Genomic DNA, 11,088 nt, shown 5'->3' with positions numbered 1-11,088 from the left:
AAATCCAACATTATTCAATTTTGATTGTGCTACAATTTACTCTTAAGTCTCGGTGCCATTCCTCATGTTCCTGCAGACTGAACAGACACAGTCAGTAGGCCAACAATCATGAGAAAATATAAATGTTAAAATGGCCAAAAGTGATGTCTAGGGGGGATTTTTGTTCTAAATGACTCAAAATATGAGGAAAATATTTTTAATTTTAAATTTGATGGTTGAACAAAACACTAAACTTGGTTAAGGTATTTCTGACAAAAAAGTTACAGGTTATATTTTACTATGCAAAAAGCTGACAGGAAAAAGTAAAAATAATTCAAAATAAAAAGTACAAAATAATTCGTTATGTTGATTCTCTCTTGTATATGTTCATAGGTTCATTGTATGATGGCCTGGCAAAAAATGATGATGAAAAAAATCATTAATCAATTGATTTCAAGCACAGCTGCGTATGCTAACAAAATCTTTAACAAAGTGTGATTTGAATGAAGGTAGGGTGTACATCACTTTTGGCCTGTTAACAGCTCCTGAAAGGTGACCTGATCCTCACTAAAGCAAGATGGACTCTTTGATTTGAAAGTGTTTCGGATGTTTGGCACTTTTTTTAATATTGTATCTCGGGCCCACGAGCTCTTTCGATTTGTTTCGGTCCGTTCTCCACTCGATAAAAATTTGGCGTCGAAACGTTGATTTTTCGCGGAGATATTTGCGATTTTTTTCCCGAGCTCGTGGCACCATTTCAGAGCGCGGCCAACGGTTTTCGGCTAATACCTCCGCGGCGCGAATACTCCACCAAAAATGACGAAACGCATATGGTTTTGTTCAGTTCGGTGAGACGGTTCGAAGGATTCTGGTCTCCGACTGATACGTTGAGTTTTCGCTGAGATATCTGCGTTTTTCGCTTCTGAAGGGGTTTTGGGGGCCCACACGAGGCTGGGGGTGGTCTCGCAATGTTTACACGGAGATTTCGGGAGTTTTACATTTTACTAAACATATTTACATATATCGAAATCCGTATATCTAAATATGTTTAGTGAAAGCGGTAAAACTCCTGAAATCTCAGTGTAAACATTGCGTGATGTCGCGCGAGAGATCACTTCCGGCGTAATGTTTGAGACTGTTCAGTTGGACATCTGATTCAGATCAGTTCGACGGCTGGTTAACAAGAGGTAAAAACTATATAAATACTGTTCGTTTTCTCACACAAACCGCTCGTTTCGTGTCTTAGGCCATGTGTACTTAGGCTACATTCACGAGTCGTTAAATCACGTTTAATTTTGACTTCTCTGTGCATGCTCTTTGAGGCGGTCCCCCATACCCTGCATTATGACTGACAGACAACACCAGTTTGACCGAAAAATGTCAAAATTGAAAATACTGTGGAAACAAAGACACCTTGGATACCCTTGAGGTAAGCTAAAACATATCAAAAATACATTTCAAAGTGAGCTATCCCTTTAAAGGGGTGGTTGATTATGATTTCACTTTTCTAACTTTTTAGTTAGTGTGTAATGTTGCTGTTTGAGCATAAACAACATCTGTAAAGTTTTGACGTTCAAAGTTCAAAGCGAAGGGAGATATTTGCTTTTAAAGAAATCACTTTTTAAGGATTTCAAAAAACCCGGGTTAGTGACATCACCAATCCCAATATTTACATAAACCCCACCCCGGAACACAATTTATATATTATCATCATAGACATATACACTAGACCTCACCTGGGGGTTCTAAGCATGCGTCAAAACCGCCACCATCTTGGAACAGGGGTCTTGTCATAGGAAGTAGCTAGGTAACGCTGCTATCTCTGCCTTTACTTCGAATTAATTGATGGTGGCGGACTTTTGTGCAGCGTATGATGTTCACGGATGAAATCTGAACTAGGAAGAATGTTTAAAAAAAAAAAAATTACAAAAAAAAATTCTTTCTGGAATCAATGATAAATACATGTCTGACCGTTGGAATAAACAAAAAAACAAGAAAAAATCACATTCATGATGATTTATGGTGATTTTATTTGCGTTAGACCTGTGTCTACTACATTGACGCTGATGCATTAAAGTGGAGGGGCTCCCCTGTTTCAAGATGGCGGCTCTATTGACGCATTCGTTCCAATGAACTGCCGTATCCAAGGTGAGGTCTAGTGTATATGTCTATGTATTATCATGACAGGATATGCTAATCAATGACTAAAAGATCCATACATAAGCTACATAAATTCATCAACTAACCTGTTCTTTTGCTTCTACATGTTTTCACTTCTTCTTGAGTCTCTCCATCTTCCTGACTCCGGTTTGAAAAGGCTAGAAGTTTTTGAAAATTTCAGTGCTTGTCTGTGTGAAGTAAAAGGAAACAAGCTCCGCCCCCTGTGCCGGGAGCAGCAGCTCATTTGCATTTAAAGGGACAAACACACACACAAAAAAACGGTACGTTTTCGCTCACCCTCAAAAAGCAACAATTTTAACATGCTATATAAAAATACCTGTGGGGTATTTTGAGCTACAATTTCACACACACACACACACACACACACACACACACACACTGGGGACATCAAAGACTTATTTTACATCTTGTGAAAGGGCATTATACCTCCCCTTTAAGTAGCAGGGAATACTGCATTGCACTGAGTATCTACACCTCCAGGCATCAAATCCTGTGGTGTTCAAGTCTCAATTTTGGGCCCTTTATTATTTAACTTATACATGCTTCCTTTAGCTGGTGTAATTAATTAGTACAATATTTACTTTCACAATTCAGATAATACAACTCTTATCTTTCGCTTAATTCAGTTTCCACTAAGCTGGACTGTATAGGGGGCATAAAATATTGACTCTCTATCACTTAAAGCTGTCAATCAGGTCGAAAACGTCAGGATTCATGTTTGAAAGTGACCTCAGCTTAAAAAAAACATAGCAATGTCACTGTCACGAAAACAGCATATTATGACCTCAGAAGCATCTCCAAAGTACTGATATTCTCTCCCCTTCTGACCAGGAGAAACTCGTTCATGCATAAGTCACGTCTAGACTTGGCTAATGCAATAGTGTTTATGCTGGGTTACCAAAGAGCTCTATTACACACTTACAAAGCATTCAGGATGCAGCTGCACGAATGCTCAATTTAAAATAAGAAATCAAATTACTCCAACACTCACATCCCCTCACTGGCTGCCCTTATCATTTAGAATTGACTTCAAGACCCTCTTTTATTTCTAATCTTTTTTTAAGAGGTATATTTCTACCAGTTTCTACCTATAAATGAGTGATATATTGCTATATACCTAAATGTATGTTTTTATTATGATTATCATTTATTTATGGTTAAATATTATTCTTTATCCATGGACTAATTACTGAAAAACATGTCTATTGTTTTACGCTTGCAGATTTGCTGGTTAGCAGTGTTCCTGTGGTCTTATTATTAGTATTGAATTCATCCAGACTGTTTAATTTAAAATATATATGTTCTGACGTGGACATATAGTATTATCCTATAAGCATTTTGACACTATCATTTTTAATACAAATGGTAGAAAAAGCTGAAAATATTTACATTTTTATATACTTTTATATATAATTGCTAATATTGCATTTTTGTTATAAGAAATTGAGAACCACTGAGTTGTTCGAGTGATTGTGGCATTTAACCCTTTAATGCTATAGTAGTGTGAACAAATGATGACAAATAACAAACTGACTCAACGTCTCTCTGTCTCTGCCTTTAGATCTGATCGGCTCAAAGATGGGAGAGCTGGTCGGCAGGCGAATTTCCCCTGGTGGAACTGATGCTAGTCGTCATCGTCGAGGTCACTGGTTTCTGTGGGAACAGGTGCGTTGTCATGGAAGCACTCTCTGAAGAAGGAGATGAGCGAGTTCAGCATGTAGCGTCTGCTGATGACATCATGACCCTCATCGGGGAAGATCTGCACAGAGGTGAGAGGTCAAAGGCATGAGGTCAGAGGGTCGAGGGCATGAGGTCAGAGTGAAGCATGTGAGGTCAAAGGGTCGATAACGTGAGGTCAGAGTGTTAAGGGCGTGAAGGGCAATAGCGTGAGGTCACAGGGTCAAGAGTGTTAGTTCAAAGGGTCGACAGCATGAGGTCAAACTGTCGATAGCGTGAGGTCATAGGGTCAGGAGCGAGAGGTCAAAGGGTCGATTGCGTGAGGTCACAGGGTCAAGTGCGTGAGGTCATAGGGTCGGGAGCGAGAGGTCAAAGGGTCGATAGCATGAGGTCAAAGGGTCGATTGCGTGAGGTCACAGGGTCAAGTGCGTAAGGTTAAAGGGTTGATAGCGTGAGGTCACAGCCTGGGTCAAGAGCGTGATGTCAGAGTGTTAAGGGCATGAGGTCAGAGTTTTGAGGGGGTGAGGTGAGATTGTTGAGGGCGTGAGGTCAGAGTGTTGAGGGCAAGAGGTCAGAGTTTTGAGGGGGTGAGGTGAGATTGTTGAGGGCGTGAGGTCAGAGTGTTCAGGGCGTGATGTCGGAGTGTTGAGGGCATGAGGTCAGAGTGTTGAGGGCGTGAGGTGAGAAGGTGTGATGTCGGAGGGGCGTGAGGTCAGAGTGTTGAGGGCGTGAGGTGAGAAGGTGTGATGTCGGAGGGGCGTGAGGTCAGAGTGTTGAGGGCGTGAGGTCAGAGGGGTGTGAGGTCAGATGGTGTGATGTCGGAGGGGCGTGAGGTCAAAGTGTTGAGGGCGTGAGGTCAGAGGGGTGTGAGGTCAGATGGTGTGATGTCGGAGGGGCGTGAGGTCAAAGTGTTGAGGGCGTGAGGTCAGAAGGTGTGATGTCGGAGGGGTGTGAGGTCAGAGTGTTGAGGGCGTGAGGTCAGAGGGGTGTGAGGTCAGAAGGTGTGATGTCGGAGGGGCGTGAGGTCAGAGGGCGTGATGTCGGAGTGTTGAGGGCGTGAGGTCAGAGGGCGTGAGGTCAGAGGGGCGTGAGGTCAGAGGGCGTGATGTCGGAGGGCCTGCAGGTGCTGGTCAGTGTCAAGGACTCACCTGTAACCTGTAGTTGACATTGATCACAGACAGCAGCTTCACTAGTTCTGCAGTTTGTTGAAAATGAACGTTCGCTAATAGGAGAGAAAGAAGTAGTCATGTGACGATGCAGCCGTTCTGTCTGAATGTATTACGCAGGGCAGTATCCACCATTAAGTGGGAGGGACTTGCCACAAGTCCCTCCCATTCATTAGAAATGGCCCAATTATCCTCCTCATTTTTCAGGCTGCTCTGCCTCAGCGGTCTAACAAAATGATTGAAACGGCCAATGAAATCAAAGAATCATAACTACTATTAAATTACCATCTCATTTATTGGTAGGCTATTATGTGTTTTCTGTCATGGGCTCACCATCCGCTGTGCCGTGTAGAATCAGGAAGCGTAACTCATCGGAGCGCGAGCCGTTCGGCAGGAGGCTGGAGATCTGAAGGACACAGTAACAGTGTTCGTGATCAAAATCAAAAGTAGGGCTGGGAAGAAATACATGTTAATTCATGCAAGAGACAAATTAGGGTAATGATAGACAGAGAAACAAGTTATTTCATACTAAATAAAAGGTTTGCATGATGATTTTATAGTTTTATTGAAATTAAAAGTTATTACTTATCGATAATGTTCTTACTATTAATAAACAAAATTTAGTTTAAGCCTAATAAATGATTATCTTTCAAATATGCTGTAAAATAATAATAAAAAAAATTCCTCTAAAAAAATCCAGTTGGCGATTAGAAGTAACGCAAGTTCCTTATAGTTTTCCAATGTATTGACTTGATCCCGTCCCTATGCCGAGAGAAACCGTGACGCATTACTTCCCAGAAAAAATGTACACAATTATTAACTTTTTTAGGGAGTGTATTTCATTTCTTTTAAAAGTAAGTTTCCCTACACTAAATGTCGCACATCTTTGTGTCTCAAATCATACAACATCTTACCTTGTATTTGAGCTCATTTTGTATGGGGAAGCCGAAGTATCTCTCTGTGAAGGTGGAAGCTGTGGAGAAACACAGAATGGTTACACTAGTGTGTGTGTGTGTGAAGTAATCTTTATTTATACAGTATAGTGCTTTTTTACAATGCAGATTGTTTCAAAGCAGCTTTACAGAGATAACAGGAAAATAATGTTTTAAAAATAAAAAAATAAAATTTTTCAAACTATCAGTATCGGCAGTTATAATGGCCGATAAATTAACATTTCAAAAATAAAATAAAAACGGACGAAACACGCTTGAACCATGTCATGAGTGTTGGAGTTTGTCCAGCAGGGGGCGCTCTACACCGTTCCTGTTGGCAACACTCGTTGAGTTGCGTCACGAGACATACATTGCTTCAATAACAATTAAAAGAACTCAAATAAGCATGACAAAATTTGTGACTATCATGTCCAGTTTAAAATAAATAAATTAATAAAATATCGGCCGATATATCGGAATATCGGATTTTAAAACCCCAAAAATATTTGTATCGGTATCGGCCTTCAAAATCCTTTATAGGTCAGGCTCTAATATTTAGCCACCCTAGAGAAAACCGTGTGTGAGAGTGTGTGTGTGCGTACATGAGTGTGTGGTTGTGCTGTGTGTTTGAGTGGAGTATGTGCCATGTGAGTGTGTGTGCATGCATGTGTGAGTGTGTGAGAGAGAAAGAGAGAGTGTGTGTGTGTGTCACACGTACCGTAGAGTTGCCAGTCGAACACTGGAGTGATTGCAGCACCGCAGCGGAGAGCAGAACTGTGAGAGAGCAGCAGAAGCGAGCTCAGAAACCCACCGTACACCTGCACACACACACACACACACACACTTCATTATGCACATCTGATGCCTGAGATCGACTCACATACTTTGAAATGTACAAAAACACTATAGGTTTTGATCTTGTAGAGCCTGTTTCTATTTCTGTGGACTGAGACTTTAATTATAGTTCAGGTATTTTTAAGTTGATTTGAGGACTGATTTGTTTCACTTTCTGTGCTTTTTTTTGACCAATGATGAAAGCCTGCTGAGTGTAAATCCTACGTCATACAGGTGAAGAAATAATTCTGTCATCATTTACAGTGATTTACTCTCCCTAAAAACAAATACGCTTTATCTAATCAAAAAAATTGTGGCAACAGATTGCAAGCAATATTGTTAATTAAATTTAACAAATTAGAATTGAGTAATAATTAATCAAATTAATTCCTCAAAAGTTAACCACTTAAAATGAGTAAAACTTAAAAAAAAAAAAAACGTACATTTAAGTTTAAGTGATCGGTGTTTATTTCAGGATTGTTTTAAAATGACGGTTTTCTCCTTCAGTGATTCTGCTTGTTAACATCAGGTGTCTTCAATGTTGACAATATAATATAAATATTTCTTAATTACTCTTCGACATCTGTCTGTTATTTAGATATTTTTGTTGAATTTTGGGGTGTAAACTTTACTCATTTTAAATGGGTAACTGTAAAGGAATTAATTTGATTAATTATTACTCAATTCTTATTTGTTAAATTGAATTAATAATATTGCTTGTAATCTGTTGCCACAATTTTATTGATTAGATAAAGTATATTAATTTTTACAGTTGTTTCTTCTGCTGAACACAAAAGACATTTTGAGAAATATATCAGTGTTTGTTTGTTTGTTTGTTTTTGGGTTTGTCCATACAATGAAAGTCAGTGATGTTTGGTTTCCATTGTTCAAGTCAAGTCACATGTATTTCTATAGCGCTTTATTCAATACAGATTGTTTTAAAGCAGCAATAAACAGGAAAATAACAGAAGCAATGATGCAAACTTCAAATTCAGTCGTAAAGCAGCTCTTAGAGACAATAGTGTCATTATTGGATGAGAAGAAAACTTGAACTGATCTGAATAGTGTCAGTGCAGTCGAAATAATAATATTGCTGAAGATTAAGTGTCTTCATCCCTAAACAACTAAACTAAAGCAAAGAGCCCAAACACCATCATTTCTTCAGTAAATTATGAAAACGTCACCTTGCCAAAAACCCCGACTCTGCCTCCATCGATATATGGCTGCTTCACCAGATGCCTGCCGCAGACAAACACACAAATCCTGTAATGCTAATAGCATGGTAACACTTTACAATACGAGTGCACTAATAAGCATTAATTCATGCTTAACTAATGCACAGATAATACTGAATTAATGTGTAACCAATGATTATCTAAGCTATTCATTGATGATTACCACATTAGGAACTAATTAAGAGTCTGTAAGGTTAATGTATTAGTTATTTTTTTAACTAATAGTGTTAATTAATATGTTAATTAACAGCATGAGCCAAAGCCTTTTATTTCAACTTCCAGATAATATGACAGGTAAGGTACACTAATATGCATTAATACATGATTAATTACTTCATTGTTACTGCAAATTACTACAATTACTAAATGACTAGTTAATAATGATGTGCCCCAACAAGTAAAGTCATAACATAATGATACCTTTGCAAATCATTAGCTAATGATTAATTAAAGCAGATGACTGGAAGTTGAAGTGCATAGCTTTGATTAATTGTGGTAATTAACACAGTAATTTACACTATTAGTTAATAAAATATGTTATTACACAATGACACCTTGAATTAATAGCAATTGATGTATTACTTAATCTATTAATCATATAGACTCTTTATTAGTTGCTGATGCAGTAATCATTAATTAATGGTTTAGTTCTTCATTAGTTATACATTAGCTCATGATTATCTGTGCATTAGTTAAGCATGAATTAATGCATATTAGTGCACCCGTATTGTAAAGTGTAACCACTATTATATATCATGTAATATAGAGATACTACTTTTGTCGCACATTGTTTTTCACTTACTTTCTAATGCAGCCCTAGTGTGGACAGACACATTGCTTGTCGCTGCAATCTTATCGCCTCACATCTGGTTAGGACACAGTAGATGGATTTTTTTTTTACTCACTCTAAAACCGAGAGTTGATCGTCTGCGTCCACGAGTCCCAACCGCTTGTAAACGCCCTGGAGAATCTGCTGGCCCTGAAAGCCACTCCCTCTGCCATCGGCCCGCGCCACAATCACACCATCACAGCCCACCAGCACATCGGCCCAATCCAGACGAAAGCGCTCGTTCACCTGCTGGCAGCCGGGACCACACTCACTGTCTCACACACACACACAGAGAGAGAGAGAGGTCAGGCATATCCGATCTGATGTGCTAGATGGATGCACTAAATCATATTCATTTTATTTTATTTTTCGTGTTCGCATTTATGAGGAAAAAAACAATGTTACAGACGTCACGCGACAGTTCCCCGTTATTCGGACGTGGGCGCTCTGAAGCGGCACTAAAAACTTCCACTGACCTCAAACAGAAAAGCACAAAACCTTAATTTCTTTTTGACTGTAGAAAGAAAGACATGAATATCTTGCATGACATGGAGAAGAGGAAAATTATCGAGATGGTGCTCGATGCAGAGCCAAATGGGAGGAGCTAGAGCTCAAGCTCCCCCTTTTCTGGAGCTCCAGCTCCACCTCGCTAAATTTAGTGGGCGGGGCTTCGCTGCAGCTTCCAATGGGAAGAGCTAGAGCTCTAGCTCACCCTCGCTGGAACTAGTGGACAGAACATAACGCGCTATCAAGCCTGTTAATGTTAGTGCGAGTTTCACCCGTGATGAAAGGACAAGTTTGTTTTGATGCGCAAGGTGCTGGCAAACATAATATTATATTTTATTCTAAGATTTGTCATGATTATGATAAATTATACAATGATTTATCGTTTCTGTGACAAACGCGTAAACACTTAGAACATTGCTCACATCTGTGCGTGTTTCTAAAAACTGTTGAAAACTTTGTATCTATGTATTCTTTTCTCTTAATTACGATGAACAGTTTCGTTGTTTTCCTCACTTTTAAAGCCGCTTTGGACAAAAGCGCCTGCTATATGATTATGTAAATTACTAGACAAAGGCAATGTGTGCACGTTTATTTTGTCCACCGCAGTAACGCGAGTTATTTGTTGTAAATTAATCTAAAAAAAGATTGTGTAAATAAATCATCTGATTAATTCATTAATTAAAAAATAAGACCAGGTTACCTAATCTGCCCTTTTTGTACGTTAATGTAAAAGCATAAGCTACTCCAATAGGCCAGTTGTATTTTTTTATATATATATTGTAAATTAAAGTGTACAATTGACTGTAATATTGGATAGACTCAACCTTCATGTTATAGGCTATGCATTAAGCTATTTTAATGAAATGGAAACAAGCAGTCCAGTACTCTAAAACCAGCTGTGTGACTTCCCACACTAGTCTAGAGGAAAAACAAGATAACAAATGTGCTGAGATTAGTGATGCATCCGCTTCACATTTTAATGGTATAATAAGAAGTACATTGAAGTACACACTTCATAACACATAACATTTCTCTTCCCAGAACTCAACCAATTTTTTTTTACATAGTACTCCCACTGGTAGATAAGATTCAAGTTCAAGTTGATTTTATTTATACAGCACATTTTATAACTGCCACTGACTAAGTGCTTTAAAGAACTACAAAAATAAAAAAATTAAGAGAGCTAGCCCATACTGCAATTCTTCCTTCTATTTCTTATCCCGACATAGGCTACGTTCAGATTGTCAGCCCAGAAAAGCACATGAAATCCGTTTCAAGCTACATCCATATGTGGTTTAAAATCCTATTCAAATACCGGGACATATGCCTCAGTCTGAACGATCGGATTTCGGGTGGTGTGTGACTCTCACGCCACATAAAATGAGATGGTGCTCGATGCAGAGCCAACTCTTGCTAACTAACAGAGTATTTTTTTTTATTTTTATTTGTGTTCAATAAAAATCAAGCTGGCGCTGAAATATGTTGCTTTTGAAATCATGCCGAGTGCACGGAAGTTAACCTGCGCGTGCGCGGTGAAGCTGGAGCTCCAGCGAGGGGAGGAGCTAGAGCTCCAGCTCCTCCCATTTGGCTCTGCATCGAGGACCACTTGAAATTATCAGGAAATTTTTTTTAAAAGTGATTTAAAAGTGAACTAATCCTTCAGTTCTATTATTAATTCTGTTTCAATACAAAACATTAAGTTCCTGCTGTGAATTAATCGCTGTGTCGAAAACAAGATTGTTTTTCTG

At 38.9% G+C, this 11,088-nt stretch overlaps 1 protein-coding gene across 1 annotated transcript in view; it reads right to left on the bottom strand.

Moving 5' to 3' along the window:
* Window positions 1-3,640: 3,640 nt before the first annotated feature.
* Window positions 3,641-11,088, bottom strand: part of LOC120487261 (inactive dipeptidyl peptidase 10) — a 31,612-nt gene continuing 24,164 nt past the window's right edge. Inside the window, exons 20-26 of the mRNA XM_039683559.2 lie at window positions 8,910-9,104; window positions 7,954-8,008; window positions 6,654-6,753; window positions 5,918-5,976; window positions 5,337-5,409; window positions 4,986-5,059; window positions 3,641-3,919 (exon numbers count right to left, since the gene is read on the bottom strand). Of these exons, the coding sequence (XP_039539493.2) occupies window positions 3,785-3,919; window positions 4,986-5,059; window positions 5,337-5,409; window positions 5,918-5,976; window positions 6,654-6,753; window positions 7,954-8,008; window positions 8,910-9,104 (691 nt within the window). The 3' untranslated portion in view covers window positions 3,641-3,784. The remainder of the gene's footprint in view (window positions 3,920-4,985; window positions 5,060-5,336; window positions 5,410-5,917; window positions 5,977-6,653; window positions 6,754-7,953; window positions 8,009-8,909; window positions 9,105-11,088) is intronic.

Source organism: Pimephales promelas, chromosome 7 (genome assembly GCF_988280905.1).
Source record: "Pimephales promelas chromosome 7, fPimPro1.hap1.1, whole genome shotgun sequence".
In the NCBI taxonomy this organism is placed as follows: domain Eukaryota; kingdom Metazoa; phylum Chordata; class Actinopteri; order Cypriniformes; family Leuciscidae; genus Pimephales; species Pimephales promelas.
The sequence above is the reverse complement of the archived record's forward strand: the minus strand, read 5'-3'. Positions and strand labels throughout refer to the sequence as shown.